The 21,187-nt window shown below is 44.4% G+C and overlaps 5 protein-coding genes across 5 annotated transcripts; 1 reads left to right on the top strand and 4 right to left on the bottom strand.

Annotated features, from left to right (window-relative positions):
* Nucleotides 1-147: 147 nt before the first annotated feature.
* LOC128731023 (actin-related protein 1) lies at nucleotides 148-3,666 on the bottom strand. Its single transcript, XM_053824118.1, has 4 exons — nucleotides 3,619-3,666; nucleotides 2,821-2,885; nucleotides 1,866-2,739; nucleotides 148-1,798 (listed from the first exon to the last, which is right to left on the bottom strand). The coding sequence occupies exons 1-4, from the start codon at nucleotides 3,664-3,666 to the stop codon at nucleotides 1,655-1,657; spliced, it is 1,131 nt and encodes a 376-aa protein (XP_053680093.1). The 3' UTR covers nucleotides 148-1,654.
* A 743-nt stretch (nucleotides 3,667-4,409) lies between these two features.
* Nucleotides 4,410-6,775, top strand: LOC128730811 (BRCA1-associated protein). The gene is made up of 4 exons (XM_053823891.1): nucleotides 4,410-4,554; nucleotides 4,706-5,003; nucleotides 5,087-6,070; nucleotides 6,198-6,775. Exons 1-4 carry the CDS (start codon nucleotides 4,410-4,412, stop codon nucleotides 6,541-6,543), a joined length of 1,773 nt encoding a protein of 590 aa, XP_053679866.1. The 3' UTR covers nucleotides 6,544-6,775.
* LOC128730812 (deoxyhypusine hydroxylase) lies at nucleotides 6,699-8,031 on the bottom strand. The gene is made up of 2 exons (XM_053823892.1): nucleotides 7,930-8,031; nucleotides 6,699-7,785 (listed from the first exon to the last, which is right to left on the bottom strand). The coding sequence occupies exon 2, from the start codon at nucleotides 7,750-7,752 to the stop codon at nucleotides 6,829-6,831; it is 924 nt and encodes a 307-aa protein (XP_053679867.1). The 5' UTR covers nucleotides 7,753-7,785; nucleotides 7,930-8,031; the 3' UTR covers nucleotides 6,699-6,828.
* Nucleotides 8,032-8,799: 768 nt separating this feature from the next.
* LOC128730916 (alkyldihydroxyacetonephosphate synthase) lies at nucleotides 8,800-14,640 on the bottom strand. The gene is made up of 5 exons (XM_053824006.1): nucleotides 14,519-14,640; nucleotides 11,909-11,995; nucleotides 10,648-11,836; nucleotides 10,338-10,442; nucleotides 8,800-9,715 (listed from the first exon to the last, which is right to left on the bottom strand). Exons 1-5 carry the CDS (start codon nucleotides 14,638-14,640, stop codon nucleotides 9,341-9,343), a joined length of 1,878 nt encoding a protein of 625 aa, XP_053679981.1. The 3' UTR covers nucleotides 8,800-9,340.
* A 1,206-nt stretch (nucleotides 14,641-15,846) lies between these two features.
* On the bottom strand, nucleotides 15,847-16,971 carry LOC128720862 (integrator complex subunit 12-like). The gene has a single exon (XM_053814562.1). The coding sequence runs from the start codon at nucleotides 16,969-16,971 to the stop codon at nucleotides 15,847-15,849; it is 1,125 nt and encodes a 374-aa protein (XP_053670537.1).
* Nucleotides 16,972-21,187: the final 4,216 nt, after the last annotated feature.

Here is a 21,187-nt window from a genome sequence, read left to right as displayed (position 1 = left end):
CGCTGATACATCTTGAAGCAATCTTTCCATATTTCATTTTTTTTACTATACATGTTTACCATCTATAATTTCATTTATATAAAAAATTTCTCATATTTTCTCACGTTATAAAACTGAACGAAACGTTCTTTTAATTTTCTGTTCGATATATTCCTTATCATACTCAATTGCAATCGCGGTTCTTCATCCCACTATTCATTGGTCATCGTTTCGTGTTGCCGACCACTAAATACGTCCTCCCAATTATGCTCATTCGTAACATTTTCTCCGCAACAATTTAGTTACTATTCTCCAATCCACTGCATTGCCTGATACTTATAATTTATAATTTTATGTAATATCTATATTGTTATAGGGGTTAGATTTACTTCTGTTTCTAATCTGCTGCTTTTGTTTTCCCCATGTATAGCATTCGCTATGCTTGATTTATTTAGCAATTAGCATTTCGTGTTATTATTGTGCTGGGTTCTTTTTTGACGCTTTTTTCGTCCAGCAGAAATTACGCGCACATTTTGCATTCACATAACTAGATCTTTATTGAGTATAAATTATTAAATTATAACTTAATCGTGTTAATGCATGAATGGATAGAATAAAAACAGAACGCATTTTGAATGATTTTTAATTATTGCCCCAGTTGTGAAAAAACGTGACAGCGACTTCGGTAAGTAGCTCAAAAGATGAACTTTAAAAATGGTCAAAGAACACAAAAAACTATACACGCTATTGCCATGCAACTTCAACTGGAATGAAGGTTTACTGCCATCGCACAATAGTGGCGTGTGGTTGCACGTATCTGACATGATAGTATAACGAATATAAGTATGATGTTTAACCTTAATACAAAGCCCGTACAAACCCATACACAGGTTAAAGCAATTTAGTCTCGTTGTGCTTCAAATATGCTTCATCTCTGCTTTCCTCAAATTCGTTTCATGGTAAGGAGAAGCCCAAGCAAGCAGTAAGAACTTAAAACTCAGGATACAATATAAACGAGCAGCCTATAACAAAACTGCTCCACAAGATTTTATACTGCCTTTTAGTGAGTGAATGCTACTGAGCGTATCACTGAATGCGACGGCAGGAAGCTCACATCTAAAAGCTCTCAGCTAAGCTTCTTATTACAGCGAACAAATGGTTGGCTGAAAAAATAGGCAAAATTTGTTCAATAATGTTTTGACGGAGTAAAAGAAAGCATATACGTTTTAACGAGCTTTTTTTTAATTGAGTTATAAATATCTATTTGTGTGTTTATGCTTTCCTGTGCGTGCACTTGACACTGAACACTTTACATCTTCACAATGTGTTAGAGGGAACTCTGCGCTTTTTCTAAAAGCCAGATTTTTGATAAAATGCCTCTTTCCATGACTGCAGATTACAACTTAGTTTAAATCTCACCTACTCATTGAAGCACAAAATAGGATACTAAGCAGCTTGAAATAAGATATAATCCCGACCTTATGCGTGTGATAACCTGAGAGAAGCGTCCCGGGTGTTGCTCAGAATTATTTTAAAAATGTATGTCTTCAGAACGGTTTAACGCTCATTTCGGAGACTGTTTATCGATCTTACCAGTCTGCAAACACAGCCAACCGTGTGCACATAATAGAGCTGCAGAATTATACTCGCCACAAACATAGATGGACTCAAACATTTAAAACGTCTTTCGGTGAATTGCCCGTTGGCCATCTTCGTCGAATTCCCGCTTCGAGACCCACATCTTCTTGAATGTGTCGAGAGATGCCAAAATCGATCCACCCATCCAGGTTGAATATATACGTTCCTGCGGAGCAGCAATCTACACCAGAACGAATAAAATGCATTAGTTAGGAAGTCAATGTATAAATTTCTATTTTTCATTTTACCCTTATTTTCATATCCTTTGCTACGTGTTTCCTAATTTCCGAAAGCAATCGGTCGCCGAATCCTTTAAATAACGTCGATCCTCCCGATAGCACGATGTTCTGGTACAACATTTTTCTGAGATCCATGTCTGATTTTTGAATCGAGTAAATCAACACTTCGTGTATGCCTTCACATTCTTCGCCGAGCATGTGTGGACGAAATAGTACTTCAGGAGCCCGATAGCACGCCGGTCCAATCTCAAGCACATTGCCGTCCGGTAGCACGTATTTTGTTTTCTCCGTGTCGACCGTCTCTTCTTTTAGCGGGTTCGTCGCCAACGAACATACTTTTTCCTTTATCGAACGTACGATTTCGAACTCGGCAGTCGTACGGAAGCTGAAACCCTCTTTGCGAATTAATGTTTTGAGGTAGCGAGTGACATCACGGCCAGCGATGTCCACTCGCATTATACTGTGGGGCATTGCAAAACCTTCAAAGATAGGAACTGCGTGTGTGACGCCATCACCCGAGTCCAAAACTACACCGGTTACGCGCCCCGTCGCATACAAACTTAACACTGCCTGCATGGACACGAAGAGCGCGGGGACATTGAATGTTTCAAAGAAAATCTCAGCTGCCTTTTCACGATTTTTTCGCGGATTAAGAGGAGCCTCCGTAAGCAGCACCGGATGTTCCTCGGCGAATGTGGACAGCTCGTCCTTGCTATAGATGTACGTCCAAATTTTCTCCATATCATTCCAATCCGTCACTATACCATGCTCCATAGGATAACGGATGCTTAACAACCCTCGGTAGTCTTCTGCCTTTGGTCCCACGAACATGTCTCCTTCTAGCGCTCCTGCCATCACTCGCACGTGCTTTGGTCGACCCATGCTATAAAGAATATGGCAAAAAAGCGACAGTTGAGATGTAATTCTTTGCACATCGCAGTAGCAAGGCTATCCAAATACTTACTAGTTGGGAAATCGACATTTTGGTATGTGATCACCAGCAAAACCAGCCTTTATCATACCAGATCCCTAAAAGGAAGAAAGGAAAACGAAACAGATCTGTTAGAAATCTTCATAATACGTATCAAAAATCAAGAAATCGCGAAGCACAACGCTATGTACGCTGAGCGAGTCAAACAAATTCGCCGTACGTTGGCTTCGACTTTACCCTCGAACCCAAAGTTAACAGTTTTTGATTACAACCGGATGGCCCAAGTGGATGAATTCTACCTGCAATGCCAACAACAGCGGGATTACTACCGCGACCGCACGGAACGGTTGCAACAGTTGCCTGAATTCAAACGCTCAATGAAACGAAGCTTCTCGCGTTTAACGAACCCTACCGAGCATTATTTACAATTGCACCGATGCTCGACTGGGTTCAGAAAGTTGTAGCATTACTGTATGTTGTGCATTGTCCATAATAAATCTGTTGTTTTGAAGGAATTATTCTGCATATTTGTCTGTGAAAGATCGACGTTGATGGAGTGCCTGAAGATGCATACTTCGACCGGTGATGTCATTGTTTCATGCTATGCGCTCATCTAGCAACCCATGGAGAAGTGATGAGAGGGTGGTGTGGGAAGCTATCGTTTGCCAATATTACTTAGCTTTGCTTATTTACGCTCGCGGTTTCTAGCAACATATGTTTTTCTCAACCAGCCTCCGATGTAGATTCCTTTTCTTCTTACGAGCCTCCTGCATAATTATCACGCACGGGGGAGTGTACGGGATACAGCCCCATTCGTCTGCTGCTACTTACGTTGTCGATGACGACCGGTTGATTCACTATCACATCATAAGGCTCCATCGCGTCAATCGTCGAACTAGTGTGCCTCCGGGAAACTGAACAGCCGGAAGGAAAACGAAACGAAAGCTAACTCAGGAAAACTGTTCAATTTGGGAAGGAAGAAAGTATTTTTCCTTCGCCTAAATCGCTTCGAGAGAGTGCGGTGCTTTGCAGATGTGACGTTTCGAATACGATGATGACAGCTTGTACGTGGGAGTTTCTTTCCCTTTCTTGCGATTTTCGCCCTTGCCAACATAGTGAAAAAAAGATCATTACAAAAAAATAAAAAAATGTGCAATTGATGGAAAAATTTCCTTTTTATTATTGGGCTTTGTTTTTCTTGGAATAATTCATTTCAGTGACTAGACGCCTAAATTAAAGGAGAAAATAAAATTATACAGATCACCTCTCTGACATTTCCTTTTGCTCGACTCGTTATGCATGTCAACTGTCAGGCTGTATTTCTTTGTTTTGATTCGATACTGTTTTTTTCCTTTTTTTACAAATAAATTGTATTGTGTTCAGCTGGTTGCGAAAAAGTCAACCGTTCGATTTTTGAGACGTCCTGGCTGAAAGCAATTCGCCAAAGGACGTATTGTCGATAGAGAAAGTGCTTAAAAGCACGAGCTGATTTTAGAAGAGTCACTATAGCGTAAAACAACTACCGTGTGTGACCTTCGTTGTTCCGATTTCCTGTTTGTTCGTTTTCCTCTTTGGTTTTCGCGTTTCGGTGTAATTAGATTATGATCGTGGGGGCACCATAAATGTCTGAACTAGTTTCTTTATGCTTGCTTAAGATTGAATTAGTAGCCGACGAAAGCACCAACCATTCGACAGATATGTTGGAATCGACGGAATCCGCGCCTGCCACCGATGACGCAGCTACTGGCGGAAGCGTAGTTGGCGATGGTAAGATTCACTTTAATTATAGCCTAATAAATTTTCATCGAATACTGGTGTCGGGCGTACCTTCGTATACCCGAAAACGATGTTCAGGAATCGGTCATATCCGAATAGAAGATAACTTCACCCGATTGTTTCTTGTTTGTCTGGTTCACAGAAGTAGCTGGTGCGGTGTCGAACGAGCATCCAAACAACCCAAATCTACAGCGCGAGATGCGAGGCCAACGGAAAGCAAAAAAAATTATCATCGAAAGCTACCGAAATCGGCTGTTAGAAGCAGAGCCAACGTCAGCCGACGAGTATCGTGGCATCTTGCCCAAAAGCTCGCGCGAACAGACTCCGATGGATGAGATGCCGCCACCAGGAGCTACGGAGAATCTGGGAGAAATAAAATTCTTTTCCGGCAATCCATTCGTTGAAGTTACGAAAGGCATCTTACATTTGTTCAAAAAGAAGTGAGTGTTAGCCAGAATTACGTAAATGCGCGTGAATCACTTGTCTTTCATTTGGCATTCTTACTTTGCTGTTTTTTTCATAGCGAACGAACGGACATTTCCGAAGAAGGCGTTTCGAATACGCTATGTCTTATTGCCGTGCCGTCTTCATTGAACTGCCATGACATTCTTAACTTTATCGCGCCTTGCCAGAAGGAAATCCAACATGTCCGTATATTGCGCGATAGTTCACCCAATCAGTTCATGGTGCTGCTTGAATTTCGCTGCATCAAAGAGACGATCGAATTTTATAAAACATTCAACGGTGCACCATATAATAGCCTCGAACCAGATACGCTCTGCCACGCCGTTTGGGTGTCCAGCGTTGAATGGGGCCATGATTGCTGCGTGACTCCGCAAGGACATACAGAGTTGCCGGCTTGTCCTGTGTGTCTGGAGCGAATGGATGAGAGTGTGGACGGCGTGCTAACGATCCTGTGTAATCACGTATTTCATGCAGGATGCTTGAACAAATGGAGCGATTCGACGTGCCCCGTGTGTCGTTACGTGCAGACGCCGGAACTCTCCGAACAATCCATCTGCATGGAGTGTGAAGGAACTGAAGCACTTTGGATTTGTCTCATTTGCGGCCACATTGGATGTGATCGGTATCAGGGAGGTCATGCGGTGTCCCACTATCGAACAACCAACCATGCTTACGCCATGCAACTCGGCACGAACAGAGTGTGGGACTATGCAGGTGATAATTTCGTACACCGGTTGCTCCAAAGCAAATCCGACGGGAAGCTTGTGGCGACGCAATCACCAGGTGGAGACAACGGAGAGGAAAAAATTGACTCTATGCAGCTGGAGTTTACGTATTTACTTGCAAAAAGACTCAATGAACAGCGAGAATACTTCGAGAAGCGTCTTTCACGTCAAGAGTCGATTATTGACGGAGAGCGGCAGAAACTACAGGATGACTTTGAGCAAGTCAAACAGAAAACCGCAACATTGGAGGTGAAAATGCACGCACTTACGAAAGAGAAAAACGGTTTTGAAAAGAAAATTGTGCAACTAACTTCGAAGTAAGTCATTGAACCAGCAATGTTGTTAAGAGCTATGAAATTATAATACATTTGTACAGTATGATTGTTTCATACTATTTAAGATTAAATATTTACACATTTTTTAACTGTCCATCTCTTCTTACAGATTAAGCACGGTCCTGAGCGAGCTAGCTGAAGAGAAACAATTCGGTAAAACATTACAATCCAACCAAATTACCTGGCAAATGAAAAACGCCGCATTGGAAAAGCAATGTGCGGAAAAAGAGCAAGAAATAGTAGAATTAAAAGAGCAGGTACGTGACTTAATGTTTTACATGGAAGCGCAGAATACAATCGCCGGATCGGAGCTTAAGAACGAGCTGGTCGATGGGACGGTTGTACTTCCAGTAGATGCTGTTGCTGCCGGTTCATCCGCATCATCAAGTGGTATGCTTTCCGCTGGCACGGCCATTGGAAAAGGAGGGGCAAAGCGCCGCCAGCGAAGGAAGTAGAATCTACTTATGGTACATTGTACGGGAGTAAGACAACAAAATATCTTCATCTATTACTAGCAGCGCACAGTTTTAGATCAACATTTCTCGATACACCTAGATTTAAATGCTAAAATTTTGATATTGTGATAGATTTTCTTCGTGTTTTCTTTATTTTCTTTGCCAAGTTATACAAATAAAGTAACGCAAAGACTTGTGATGAAAGCGCAGGATATTAGCTTTCAATGTTAAAAACAAATGTGTTTTACACCCCGCGGTTTTATCCCGATTTTTGCGAAACGATCATCATTTATCGTCGTTTACTTTTACTAATGTGTCGGCGTATTGGAACTCGGGGCTGTTTTCGTACTCGCACATGTCCAACGCCACTTCGCAGCTTTCCTTCACCACGCGTTTATCGTCCATTAGATATTCGTTAAGCACACGTGTACACTCTTCTGTGGCAATGGCACCGAGTGCTTCCGCACATTCATGCCGGACCATTTCGTTCTCTTCTGGATCACGCAGATTGTCTACCAAAAACGGTATGCTACATTCTTCCTGCAGCTGACCCAACACAAATGCGACTTCGTGTCGAAACAGGGCACTTTTTCCTTTCAAACCACATGCCAGCGCTAGCGTAGCGTCGGTTGTGCGAAGATTGCGCAACGCAAACATAGCTCGATATCGGTTGAAGAGGCTGTCTGATTCATCCATTAAGATTCGCTTAAGCTCTTCAACACTTTTGGAAACAGCCGGAGGAGTGGGATCTACCGAGGCATATGGATTGTCGTCTTTAAGCGTCTTTTCCTCCTCCTTAAGTCGCTTCAACCATCGGACACGTTCTAGGGCAATTTCACACGTTTCTGCTACCTCGATCACAGGGTCCTTGCTGAAGTTAACAAGAGTATCCTCCACCGAGCTATCACCAATAGCACCGAGAGCTTCGGCTGCCTCATGCCTAACCATTGCTTCCTGCTGCACATCAGCGAGAACTTTGGTTAGAACAGGTATTGCTCTAACATCTTGCATTTGTCCTAAGCAATACGCTAGCTCATGTTTAAGTAGCGCTGAATCATCTTCGAAACACCGGCCAATGGACTCGAGCGCATGTTCGCCTCCGATATTTCGCAACGTGAACAACGCACGAAATCGTTCTTTGAGTGGTCTTTCTCGGTTATTCAGCACATCTCCAATAGCGGTTATTTTACTATCTTCTATTTGAACCATTTTGAGCTATTTTAATACTGGATAGATGTGAATCTGTTTATTAAAGAAAAAGAATAGAACCATTTGTTTTAAGCCGCATTACCATGCGAATGCGTACGTTTCAGTTGCTAACGTAATTGCACTTTTTAAAAGGCTTTAGAACCTGTACAGCTTGCAGGTTCACTATATTTGACTTACAGATTATAAATTTTACTCTTTTTTTCACACACGTCAAGAAGCAAGGATATTTAACAAATTTAAAATAATGTTTTGCAAAATCTAATCTTTACCAACCACGCGAACAAAACAAATCCGCACGCACACGTTTGACATAAAAAACGTCAGGAGAATTGCGTCAAGTCATTTTCAAATGTTTTGTCGCTCATTTCTTAGGAACTTCACGTAATTTTGGATGAGCGTACCGATAAAAAGGTGAATAAGCTCGTAAATTTGCTCTAAAGTGATGCAGTAAATATCAAACAATATAAAATAATTTATCATATCGTGAAGTATTAACTCTATTTTGATGTTTGCTAAGAAAATCAATTCTCTTGAAAGAATAGCTTTCGAAAATGCGTACGGATACTCAATTTGACGAGGTTTGTGGTACGTTTATGCCGTGGTACGGATGAAAGTTTTTCATAGAAAGAAGCGCTTATCTTTCCTATTTTATTCAATCCATCTCTGCAGTTTGAACCATTTTTCATGTAGTTCTAATCATGGATGGTTGTGAAATATTTTATCGCGCTTGATTTGTGGAAGTTTTATATGAAACTTAATCTTTTATTGAATACATGCAAGAAGAATTTAAAGATAAACATCCTTCACATGCCTAAGAAAAAGGTAGTCCATTTTTAAACAAAGATAATCAATTGAATTGCAATACTTGAGACATGTACCAGGTTGACTGTATTGGCGCTTAGCTCAACGATTGGAACCACGATTAGATATGTTCGAAAAGACTTTTTAAAACATGTTTTTTACTTCAAATTAATTTTTATTATCATCTTCGCTTCGCAACGCAAAATGAAGGTATCAGTGTATACCTCATCCGCAAAATTCGTGTATATTGCATTAACAAAATTGACCACACATTACATTGCACTATTGCCTAGTTGTCTCACCGTAAAATTCAATCTACCCGATTAAGCTTGCTAAATTAAAACAAAAAATTATATGCATAAAAAAAAGCAAAATGTAATATCAAGCCGCTACGGAAGGGTTAGCAGGGCGTTTGGCATGGAATGTATGTTAACTAGATCTTGGCGCTGTTAAAGGCCAAACCCGAACGTACGGAGCAATGCAACGGAAGCGGAGAAGCATATGGTCACAGTGGGTTTGCAAAGAGCGAGTATACGACAGAACCGTAATGCAACGCATAAAAAGCGCCGAACACGTTCTGGCGTGAGGCTGACAGTGATCGTGAGCCACGTGCTTCCGCGATGCGATGGAGCGACATCTTCTGTTGCTGTTGCTGTTATTACGCTTGCTGTGCGATGCGGTGAGGTATTTTGCAATGACGCGTACTGCATCCGCTAACAGCCCTTGTGGGCGGTGTGCACAGACAGGACATGAGTGGCTCCCATTCCGGCCTACCGCCCGACGTTGCCTACAGCTTCGCCTTGAGACAGGCCGACTCCTTGGCGTCCTGCAGCTCACTCGGAATGAGGTTCCCGGCCGCAAAGACATTGTTTGGATCCAGTTCCCGCTTAGTTGCCTTGTAAAGCTGCACACCGACGTCGGATACACTTTGCGGGTACCACCGTGACCTGATCTTGCCGATTCCGTGATGGTGCGAGATGGAACCGCCCGATGCTAGAATCTCGTCACGAGCCTTATTCTCGATTTCTTCGTAAATAGTGACTGGATTCTCGAAGCCGGCATGGTTGAAGCCAAAGTAGAAGTACACGCAGGCGCCTGCATCGTACGTCTGTGTCACCCGGCAGGAGATGAGGTAGTGTTGGATATTGTGTTTGGCACATTCCTGCAAATGCAAAAAGCGCACGCCAGAGCAATGGAGGCGCATGGTTATTGATGTTGTACATGTGGCATTGTGCATAACATAATGTCTTTTCAAGTAATTGTTAATTTTTAGCAATGAAGCAGTACTTTTCTTTCGTTTTTATGGGTTACTGTATTCAATTAAATGTTATATGACATGAAATATGTCTAACAGGCATTAGTAAGCTCATATATTCTACTCATAATTAATCAACATACTACTTGAAGTGTTTGTTATAAATAGAAAGGCAATGGAATTCCTTTAAAGATTCATATAACAATAACAGTCATGTGTCAGTAATTATCTCCTAACAGTTAAACGCACACGTATTGTTAAATCAAAACATGGCGTATGGTTTCAACCATTAGAGCTGAACTCTAACCCTATAAGACACCCTACAAGCAATGGCAACGAACACAGAATCAAAACGAGCTGTTCAATGTGTGTGACGACAATTAGCAGACCCTTGTTTTATCTAGCACCTGCTCCAATGGCACACTTAGCGATATTTGCCGAGCCGTGTCTAGTGCTGCTGAAGCATTCCGTTGCTCATCTTCATGTTTCCACGTGAGCAAACCAATGAGCAAACACAATTCGAACCTACCTTTCGAACGCAGCTTTTCACATTAATGCACAGCGTCTCGCATCGGTCCCACGATACGGAGGTTTCAAACGATTCGGCCACGATACTGTAGTCGAGGGCAAGGTCCTTTGGGGGAATGGAAAAACAAAGAAACCATCCGCGTTAGTCTGGAATATTGCGCTATCGGCTTACAGCGTGCTGATGGTTATGCCTTATTTGCACTACCCATGACGTTCGCTGCGTCGAGTGCACTCATGCACCGGACTGCAACGAGTGCGCTTAGCAAACACCCACCAACAGCAAGGATGGCCTCGTGCGGCTCTCAACTCACCCGAATGTACGCGATGACGAAGGTAAGAATGTAACCCTTCTCACCGTTGCTGCTACCGGCCGAGAATCCTCCGTGTTGCTTAGCAATGGCAAAGATCTTCGATTCGTGCTGTTTCACCTGATCTTCCCGGCCCTCAAACAACAAAGTCGCAATCGCGATCCGATCCAGCTGCAACCGCTTCACCCGCGTGAGGTACGTTTTCTTCAGCTTCTCGGCAACAACCGCCAACGAACCGCCCGGTATCTTAAGGGCTTGCCCGAACACAAACTGTTCGTTATCGATCAGCCGTATACTAGCCGGTTGCAATCGTTCCCGAGCGACCTCCCGCAAACACCGCACACCGGAACCAAAATCAGGAAACACAAGCGAACCGTATCGCTTCACCTGCGGCAAGGGTCGAATCTTGATCACAACCTCCGTAATGACGCCCAGTGTCCCTTCGGAACCGAGCACCATGTGGTTGAAATCAGGACCACAGGACACGCGTGGTACGGCGAGATTACGCTCCAGCACGCCCTTGCTCGTGACCATCTTCACGCGCACCAGCAGATCCTCGATGTTACCGTACACGTTCTTCTTCATGCCGGAAGCGCGTGTCGCCACCCATCCACCAAGTGTCGAGAACTCGTAGCTGTCCGGTTCGTGGCCCACGGTGTAACCTAGCTGGCGCATTTCGCGCTCAAGATCCTGCCCGACGATGCCCGCTTCGAAGCACGCGATCAGGTTCTGCCGGTCGATCCACAGCAGCCGGTTCATTTGGGACGTGTCGAGGGCTGCGATTGGGCGCGGTTCGTCCTCTGGGCAGGTTACTGAGCCGGACACGGATGTGCCACCACCGAAGGGTATGAGTACAACGTTGTACTGGTTGGCTGCAGTTACGATCTGCACCACCTGATCGTGGGAGGTCGGAAAAAGGACCACGTCTGGGATGCGTTTGAATGTGCCCGTACGCATCATGTGCATGTCGTGGAGCGTTTGTCCGTGGCATCGGATCAACCGGTCTTCGCCGTTTTGCGTGCATTCGATCTGGTGCTGATGCATGTCCTGCAGAAAGTCCGGACAGGGAACCGGCGTAGGGAAGTCGTTAGGGATGGGAACACCCTCACGCCGGTCGGCTAGGTCCACCTTGAAGTTCTCAATGACGTAGTCGCGAAAGTGTGGCAGCGAAACTTTACCACCGATGGGGTACCTAGCAAGCGTGATGAAACGAAACGATAATCTCGTGATTGGTGCGAGTGGAGGACGATTCCATGACACTTACCTATCGCCGGTGAACACGATCGTGCCGTCCTGGTAGAGGAAGCGCGAATCCTTGTAGCCCCAGCCATTCCATTTGAGCAGCTTTTGTCTGTAAGCCGTAAAGGTGCCGTACTTGTACTTGACTGTTGATAATTTTTCATACAACCACCATTCGTTTATTGTATGGTAAGAACGGATTCTCTCTTATAGGTAAGTAACATTCAAACGTCTAATGTCTTTTTTACTACACAGAACATAGTGGATTCTGTGTCTGGAGGACGTTTCCAGCCTTCAGCCATGGATATGCAACTTAAGATCTGTTTTTTATATAATCACCACCAATTTCAGCAGTTTTATTTGATAAAAAAATAAACTACGGGGCTCACAAAGATTATCGTTACTTGTATTTATAGAATTCGTTGTAGCTGGTTGATTACATCAGAATCAGTAAACTTTCAACAGAACTGGTTGTCGGCTGAGGATCGTTACGCAAAGCAAAAGATAATAAGGATAAGCAACTCTAAATCATACCGGGACTAACAAGAGATACTGTTCAGGGAAAGTCTTTAAAAAAAGATATTCTTCAAAGAAATCGCTTCTGGTAACCGATAAGCACGCATTTATAGGTTCAAAGTTAACGTACGAAGCAGGATGGTAAATCCCTAGAGTAAACACGACGTTAAGGGAAAAGATCCCCCTCCGTCTAGGTTAGTCTTCCAGCTCCTGGGTGGATTTGGATTACATTTAGCAACCCTTGTGGGGCTCGGCCGTACCCATGGATCGAACAGACCGTATCTAGGGAGGGCAAACGGTGACATCATAGCGTCGTCGTTGTGCAATTGTGACCGGAAGAACGGTAACTGATTAGATAATCCAGCGACATTTCCGAAGGCAACCCTCGTGCAAAGAGATGGTTTACAATCGTTGTCGATGCCCACGATAGCTCGTAATTACTGATAAAACGCTGTCGTATTTTAGAAAGATAAGCACAACGGTTAGCGTAACGTCAGGAAGTGATGTCGGTGCGATCGGAAGAAGGTAGCGATGACGAACGGTTTGTACGAAACATCAGTATGCAACCTCTTTGTAGTAAACACCAAATCAGACAGCAAACTGCTAAAAACAGCCTTTAACTGTTTCATGGAGATTTGGCAACAGAAAATGGTTTCAATTTTAGCTCACTTGTTCAACGGTAAGCACTCGTTTATTGAGCTATTTTTGGCGCGCAGCGTAATGCTGCTGCTGGTGACGCGGGCTGCCACAAGTGTCTGGCCTATATTTGGCCGTTTAAATTTTTCCAATCGTCTTGAGCTCGAGGGAATGGTAATTATGATCGATTGTAGCAAGAAAACACACGTTCTTTAAACCCCCACGTGGGTGCGTGAATGAGAAATAAATCATGTTTTAAAATTTGTCTTCTATTCGAACATATTTGGGAGTTAAAGTAAAACTATAACTCAAGAAAGTGGTGAAAAAAATTCAGAACCTTTTTTAATGAATCGAAAGAATAGAGAGAAACTAGAAAAATAAAAATTTCTTACAGATGTAGAAAAAATAACATTTGTTACAATAATGCAAACCGATTCCTCCTAGAACATAGAACCGTAGAATGTGCTCGTTAATGTAAACTTCTAATTTGCAGCCAGCTAAGTGCAACAGCTCGAATTGCGTAAAATGCGTGCAAGCAAAGTTTATTAATATTCAAATGCGACAGTGCGCATTTAGTAGCAGGTATATGCATATCGTTCGTTCGTTAAAACACAGGCCTACAGTAAGTACGGGTCAACAATCTGTTACACCACGGTGCAAAAATTCTACCGGCCACATCGAAGGAGACGCCGGGCTGTTAGTTCGAGAGCACGTGCGTCTTGCCGGTCGAGAAGCAAACGATGACGATGATGGCGGCCTTTTCCTACCGAGTGAACGGTGCACGCGTGGCCATGTGGTGTAGCCGGCTGCCGGGTGAGAGAAAAATCCAAACAAACACACTACCGAAGCCAAGGGCTAGCAGCGGGAAAACTCGGCACTCAAAACGCGCGCCCTTCTAGCATTTACGTGTGTGGCAGGTTGCGTTAGCTGCGGTCAACGAACGGTGGTGAGAAGCGACATGCCGGCGCTCAGGAAATGGTTGTGGAAAAGCCACATTTTCCTTCTCGTTTACGCAAAACCTCTCTTCGCTCAATTTTCTTCCATAAATTCTTCTTGCCCCATGCCATGCGTGTATCTCTTTCGCACGTTTTCCTGCTCGTATTGCCTCACTGTGAAATGGTTTGAAAATTTGCCACGGTTCGCACACGAAATCGGCATTTCCGTGCACGCTAGGGCTCAAGTCCGAGGTCCTTGCTTCCAATGCATGTGCACTTTCTTACCCCTTGAATTTTGATGCCACGCAAAACAAAAAACAGTTTAGTATTCCACACATCTCCGGTAGCTCTTTTGCTGTAACTAAACGGATAAGGCTTCTTTGGCCAGCATTCACTCAAACATCCGAGGGGGAATCGACTCTCACACCCTGTGATTACGGCAGGCACAATATGCAGAAGTAGTTTTCATGAATAATTACACCCTTTACCCAGGGTGTATTCGAAAAAGGTCCCCTATTGTGGGAAAAAAACCGAAACACAGCACGCACCTTTGCTTCGGGATCGCGCTGCTGATTTTCTTCGGCACACTTGGATCCAACGTTGTTGAAAGCTTGACGGTCGCTCCGGTTCCTTTGGCAACGGATGGCTTCTGTTCGGACTTCGACGACATTCCGTTGTCCGATGGCGTTTTACGGATGGTTTTCCCTGTGTCACTTCGCTTGCCTGCTTAATGTTTCCACCGACACTTTGACTGGCCCGCTAGCGAGACTCCCGGGCATGGAGCAACTAATTTCACAACGACACACGTTAACTGTGGCAAGCGAAATGAACGCCGCCCCTACCGAGAGGACGTCCGGGGGTTGGTTATTGATTTTTGCGTTTTTCTTCCGCGCGGATCGAGCGGGCAGGTTTTCTAGTGCTAGTTTTGGCTCCCGTTCTCAGTGGCAGTCGGCTGTAAATTAATGTCGAGACAGTTGCGACCGTTGTCTTAAGTTTTCGCTAACCGCTAATGCACTCCGGCTGTGTCATTAATGCGTTCGCCAGTGCTGATAAAATCGGCGGAGAAATTATTCCGTTTTCTTCCGTGATGAACCAGCTCCACGCGGTAGGAACGCGAGATTCACAGCGGCAACAGAAACAATCCCGTAACGAAGCGCACAATCTTGACTGTCTAGCTAGGAACACTCTAAACGCCGAAGGGATTTTTCGAGCCACAAGGATTCAAGGAGTCGGTTTTCGGTAGTTTTCTCACCAAAGCGGTGACGCCCGTTCGCAACCTTTCTGCTACGGTGAGCTTGCACGGAATTAAATGCAGAGTCAGCACGAGCCTAACGTCACCGAATAAATAACTAGCCTATCAGTAGAGGCGTGTGAAGTAAGCCTCTGGGAGCGAGAGAATGAAAACCCCTAGCCAAAGGCACACGCGAATAGTGAGATATTGGGAGAGCAAAGCCGAGTTTTCCTTGCTCCCGCACGTTTTATTTAGCATCGGGCTCGGTTCTGTAACAGCGAGTGGAATGGTTTGGTGGCGGCAATCACTGCCACCCCTTCGTGAAGGAGGCGCCATGCACGCTGTTGACTGGACGAATTGTCTGTTTGTCAGATTGGGAATGCCGGGCTCGAAGCCCGACGCGTGCGCATGGTACCTGACATTGATGGGCTCTTGTGAAGCTTAGAATAATTTTTAACGATGTTAACGATGTTTTTTATTTCTTCCAGTGTTGAAGCAAATTTTAAAGCTATTTTTTCTCAATACACTCTTTTTAACCCCTAAACCGAACAAATGGGATTTTTTATGTTCATGAATTATATGTTTTATTCGCTGTGATTATAATCGTGAAGTAAACACTCACTCACTTCTTGACTTGTTCTCATCCTACTTGTGCTTTCGTTTGCTATCCTGCATTTTGGCAGCCTTTTTCTTCATCATTTGCAACCGTTTATCCGCGCTAATTATGTTAATGTTGGGTGTACCAACGGTACCCGCACTAGCGGTCGTATTGCTGGCACTGGACGACGAGGACGTGCCAGCTCCACCGCTGGAGGAAGACTTGGACGATCTGTCACGATCTTTCTCACGATCGCGGTCGCGATCACGATCACGGTCGCGTTCCCGCTCACGGTCTCGATCCCGTTCACTTCGGTCACGGTCGCGATCCCTATCGCGTTCATGTGAAGAATCGGAAGATTTGCTCGAGCTGCTGCCACTTTTAGAGCTTGAAGATTTGTGCTTGCTGCCGCTGCTGGACGAAGAATCCGCTAATTTGCTGCTACTACTGCCGCTCTTCGAATGTGACGAGGATTTCGAAGAAGAGCTCCCGGTGGTCGGCGACGGAGACGTTGCTATGGCAATCGTTGGTGTCGGTAGCATTGAAGGCGTCAGCTTTGTGACCGTCTGCTTGCTACGGCAGAGGGTGCAGTACCACGCATTTTCCTCATCATTAGCATCTGCTTCCGAAATCACCGGTTTGTGGCATTCCTGGTGATATAGCGCGTGACAGTCGGCGCATTCGACCAACCGGTTTCGGGCACTCACGTCCATCAAGCGGCAGACGACGCACATAAGATCTTCAAGCTCTTTAAGCTTGTCTTCTTCCATGACGACGTCATCATCCTCGTCGTTACCCTCGAGATCGGATGTGGATATCAGAATCGGACCGGATGATATGGATGGTATCGTGATCGCTTCCGTTCCACCTACTAAACATTCAATCGTGCCGGCAGCGATCGGATCCGGGTCTGGATCAATATTGATCACGGGTATGGGCTTGGGTTCAATCACTTTCTGCTTGCGAACGTAGAGATTACTCCCACCGGCTAGCGGTTCTTCGGCCAAATGTTTTTTGCTCAAGGTGTTGATCAGAGTTTTCCCACTACCGTACCGCTGCTTTATGAGTTCATCTAAAAGGTTTCGTATCTTTTCGGACGCATCAGAGTGTGATGAATGGAGTAGCTTGAGTGCGTGCTTGAACGTTGGGTCTATGTCCAATGCTGAAGCCATTTTAAGAGCGATATATAATCAACACTGTTTCAAAAATCACTCGATGATTATTGTCGCCTCTCTTGCACGTAGTTATTGTTGTTTTTCGATTTTCAAGCAGAAGTCACAATATTGCAACGTATGGATGTAATTTTCAAGACATTATTGTACTGTACTGGCCTTTTCTAAGAGGTACTTAATAAACATTACCCGAATCCTTCTGCGGCGATCGAAATACGCGTATAAAACTAAAACAATCCCTTCAACACAAACATCAGCTCAAAATATGACGGCTGCTGACACAACAAACTTCACATTCACTTTTCGTCTTACGTCTTATATTATATTCAAATGTTTTTTTCTATTACCTGTCTACAATCCCTAAAAAACTTTCAATCTTTAAATTCTATTAGAATTAGGAATGTTTTTGATCCTGTGGTTCTGTGAGGTTGAACGACGAACAATTTAAATTTGATTGAAAAACAACTTGAATTAAAAATCAATTACAACACTTTCATTCTTTATTTAACTTTTCATCCTTATTTATGATCACATGGATATGTTTTCCATACACGTAAATAACAGTTATTTTGTATGCGATGTGAATATTATAGAAATAAATTAAAGTTTTTAAATTAATTTCAAACAAATTCTAGATTCGTTATAAAGCTTTACAACAGTCGACATTTGGATACATCCGCTGAGTATGTTTTATGCATTATTGTTCATGTCTCACAAGAATTATAAGATGATTTATTCAGTTACATCTGCTAGCAAATATTCATTATTTGTTATGGGGGATGCAAAAAATAAAAAAAAATAGTTTATAAAAATAAACACATTGCTAACGTACATTCCGCGCCAACAACCGCATCGCAATGACAGAAGTACCCGTGCGATTTGGGTCATAATCATCTTTGACATTGCTCAGGCTGTCATTTTCCATGTGATTTTCTGAGTAGGTGCATGCTGTATTCAACGCGGCTACATTCACACAAGAAACGCCGGTAGTGGCGAAAAGAATCACTAATTTGTGCTCAAATCCCGCGAAATTCAGCCGTGCGCTTTGGTTGAGACTTTGATGTGTACGATACGATTGAATTCGTGGCGGAAAGGATAAGTGGAGGCGTCATATCGTAAAGTTCCCTCACCCAGGACACGGTACGGTGGTGTGTAGATGTGTGCGAAGCAGGCTGTAAAAAGAGTGTCTGCAGCCTGGCATGGTTCGAAGGTGAAAATCGTGCTCAAAAGCGAATCCGTGCTGATTTCAAGTGGCTTTGGTTCAATGTTCACGGATGGTCGTCGTCGTGCGGTATTCGGTGAAAAACACTACATGTGGCGGCATTCGAGGTCAAACTCGCTCCCCTATTGAAAACGCCGGGAGTCACTGTGCAGCGTGTATGGTACGTGTTAAGCCACGATTCACGTGTGTGTATATACGGGCGATCTGCATAGTGTATTTGTGTTGAAGATTGGTGCGCACGTATGCGGCCGGCTGTTCGTGCCTACTGAAAGAATTCGCCCACCCATATAGGGATGAAAAATATGCCGGCTGTTGCGCCGAGTGTGTTCTGCTTTTGTTGCAAAATTCGATTGTTTCTAAAGACGGTTGAAGTACCGGATGTAGATGCCGGATGGTGGAAGAAGGAAGTCTGCGATTTCGCACGAAAGAAGGTGTGTGGTGTTGGCGTTTGATTAATGCTGGCGAGTCGCGACGCATGGTATTTGATAACGTGGAACCAACAACGTGCACAAGTGAAAGGTATACCGCTCTCCGGCGGATGTGGAGCGGGTTCAGAGCACACGAGTTGCCAAACCGCCATCGGGCAAGGGCGCGAGAAAGAGAAAGAGCGTGCTTAGTTATGCAGAATCGCTCCATTGATGATGTGTGTGCGTTGTTCGTATTCCATTGAGCCAGACCGCGTGTACCCGAAACGCGCGGTTGCTAGGGTTGCTGTTTTCTACCTCGTCTAAGATATTGCGAAGCATGTTCAAAGCTTAGTTCGCACAATATTTCGACCAGTGGTAGGAACTCCTATTCCAAATATACACGAAGTACCATCGGAAAAGGGCACGGGACCATGTCCCCCTAGAAGAAGAAAATCTTATTTCCCTCGAAATGTCGCCCGTGAACGAAAACCAAATATATTGGCGTTGCTGCGACTAGGAAGAAACCCAATCGCGTTCACGGACATTTTACGTAATGTGAATTCGTGCGATCGCGGTTGTTCGTTCGGTTTTTTCGGCGTGTCGAGGAAAGCGACGTTTCGAAGGAAGCGCGCGTCGGTGGCGGCCATCAACCTTCTCTTTGTCAGTCCGTTGCGGTTGCGGACTCTCCGACATCTTATGGTCGGCTTTGTCGCAGCCACAGCTGCTGACTCTGCTGGCAGATCGGGCGGATAGGTTTCCATTTTGGGAACGCTATCGCGCAGGATGCAGGATTTATTTTCAAACAAAGCATTGGCCTCGTTTTTCCGGGGTGTGGTGAGCTACGTGTGCGGCTGAGAATACAGAATCCGTTTCTCATGCAGGTACGCAAGCAAAAGAAACCTAACGACATATTATTTATCCACCGATGTCGTGGTTGCCCCTCCTTTTTTGGCGGGTGTGACTGGTGTAAATGTGTGGAAAAATGTGCGCGATTGCATTTCGCGACAGGCCGGAACTCATTTACTCACCACACCTCACGCCTTGCTCCACACAGACCTGAACGAAGCAACAGGTTCTGTGCTTTCTTTTTGTTCGAAAGCAGGACAACATCCTTTCACTTTGTCACGTGAAACAGATCATCGTCTCTTGAGCGCTAGTTAGTGTGGCAAATCGTTGTAATTGGATCAATGCCACGGAGATAGTTGCAAACATCTGATATTACCATAAAATAAGGTCGATAGTTGACTGTACCGAGATAAAGCGTATTAAATATTTTTTTTTGATATATTGCTTTATTTGTGCAATCTCTACGAAAGCGCGCAAGGCGAGCAACAATGATAATTCTAACAAAACATCCAGCCAAAGCGCCAAACAACGTTTTGAATCCTGAATGTGCTCACGAGCGTGCCCAATTTGACAACAATCAAAACAGTCCTGCCAAGTAGGCGGCAACGCAACAACGTGGTTTGCGATCGACGTCGACACCACGTGTTTTTGTTGATCTGTCAAACGATGGAGCTGCGCGCATGTAACGTTATCGGTTCGGTATTTCGCGTGCCGCTCAGCATGCTCAACGTCGGTGAATGAAAAAAGGTGTTGGGATTTTGCGTGCGTTGGAATCAGGCCCCTATCCATTTGTTTCCCTTCACGCGGACTATGGGCAACACTTTATCGCACGTGCGTCATCAGCACATGTGTAGTTGAGTGACGGTGGCATTTGGTATCACAGGATTAAGTCATTTGTTGTTGTTATTACAAAGAAGTTTCCTCACAATATATAAATCAATGTGTCTCACGAACGACACGTATTTATCCTTAAGCGAAGCCCACATGGTCCAAAACTTGACGTCTAACAGTCTTCAGCTGGATGTCGTTTCATTAACGGAATTGGGTTATGCGTTTTGGCGTCGTTTAAAATGTACCTACACTCTACCAGCTGCACACCGTTTTTCGATCGGTGCGCATCATGCGCCCTCCAACGTCACAAAGAACGTACAACTGGTTATTCTCTGCGGTCCGGTATTAATAGAAAAGTCAACAATATGAAAATAAACTCTTCCCATTGACTTCTGTATTTCACGGCTTTTCTACGTGCACAATCTCGTTATATGGCGTTCGCGACGAATTGGCGCAAATATACTCCTCTTCGCTAGCGTCAGCGAGTATAGATATGATAAATGTATTAATGCTAAGAAAGAGTGACGCTAGGCCCAGCACGTGATTTGCTCACCGGTTGGTTCGACATGGGTTTTTAAAGACTTGTACGGTCGCCAAGCGGTGCAGTTTTGATGGACTATTTTTTTTACCGGACACTTCTGCGCCCAATTGCACTGACAAGCAGCTAGCTTCTCGGCCGTAGTATCGCCACAGCCAGTCGTGGGTTCGCTTTTATGTTTCATCTATTTTTGCATTACCCGATGCCACAGAATGTCGTGTGCACTATGAGAAAGCGGGATGCTATGAGTTCTTCACTATCGATACACACTAATTATGCAACTGTACCGTTTGGTCCGGTCGTTCAATATTGCCGCTGAACTCAACCACTTCGGGGACTTCGACTACACCGAACCGGTGTGATGTAAATTTA

Source organism: Anopheles nili, chromosome 2, assembly GCF_943737925.1.
Source record: "Anopheles nili chromosome 2, idAnoNiliSN_F5_01, whole genome shotgun sequence".
Lineage (NCBI taxonomy): Eukaryota > Metazoa > Arthropoda > Insecta > Diptera > Culicidae > Anopheles > Anopheles nili.
This window is presented reverse-complemented; position numbering and strand designations above follow the sequence as displayed.

Coding starts and splice junctions, on each gene's coding strand:
- LOC128731023 (XM_053824118.1), bottom strand. CDS start 3,666: ATGGAGCCTTATGATGTGATAGTGAATCAACCGGTCGTCATCGACAAC. Junction 2,740..2,820: donor AAATGTCGATTTCCCAACTA/GTAAGTATTTGG, acceptor TATTCTTTATAG/CATGGGTCGACCAAAGCACG. Junction 1,799..1,865: donor CAAAGGATATGAAAATAAGG/GTAAAATGAAAA, acceptor GTTCTGGTGTAG/ATTGCTGCTCCGCAGGAACG.
- LOC128730811 (XM_053823891.1), top strand. CDS start 4,410: ATGTCTGAACTAGTTTCTTTATGCTTGCTTAAGATTGAATTAGTAGCC. Junction 4,555..4,705: donor CGGAAGCGTAGTTGGCGATG/GTAAGATTCACT, acceptor TCTGGTTCACAG/AAGTAGCTGGTGCGGTGTCG. Junction 6,071..6,197: donor ATTGTGCAACTAACTTCGAA/GTAAGTCATTGA, acceptor CTCTTCTTACAG/ATTAAGCACGGTCCTGAGCG.
- LOC128730812 (XM_053823892.1), bottom strand. CDS start 7,752: ATGGTTCAAATAGAAGATAGTAAAATAACCGCTATTGGAGATGTGCTG.
- LOC128730916 (XM_053824006.1), bottom strand. CDS start 14,640: ATGTCGTCGAAGTCCGAACAGAAGCCATCCGTTGCCAAAGGAACCGGA. Junction 11,996..14,518: donor AGCGCGATCCCGAAGCAAAG/GTGCGTGCTGTG, acceptor TACGGCTTACAG/ACAAAAGCTGCTCAAATGGA. Junction 9,716..10,337: donor TGAAAAGCTGCGTTCGAAAG/GTAGGTTCGAAT, acceptor TTGCATTTGCAG/GAATGTGCCAAACACAATAT.
- LOC128720862 (XM_053814562.1), bottom strand. CDS start 16,971: ATGGCTTCAGCATTGGACATAGACCCAACGTTCAAGCACGCACTCAAG.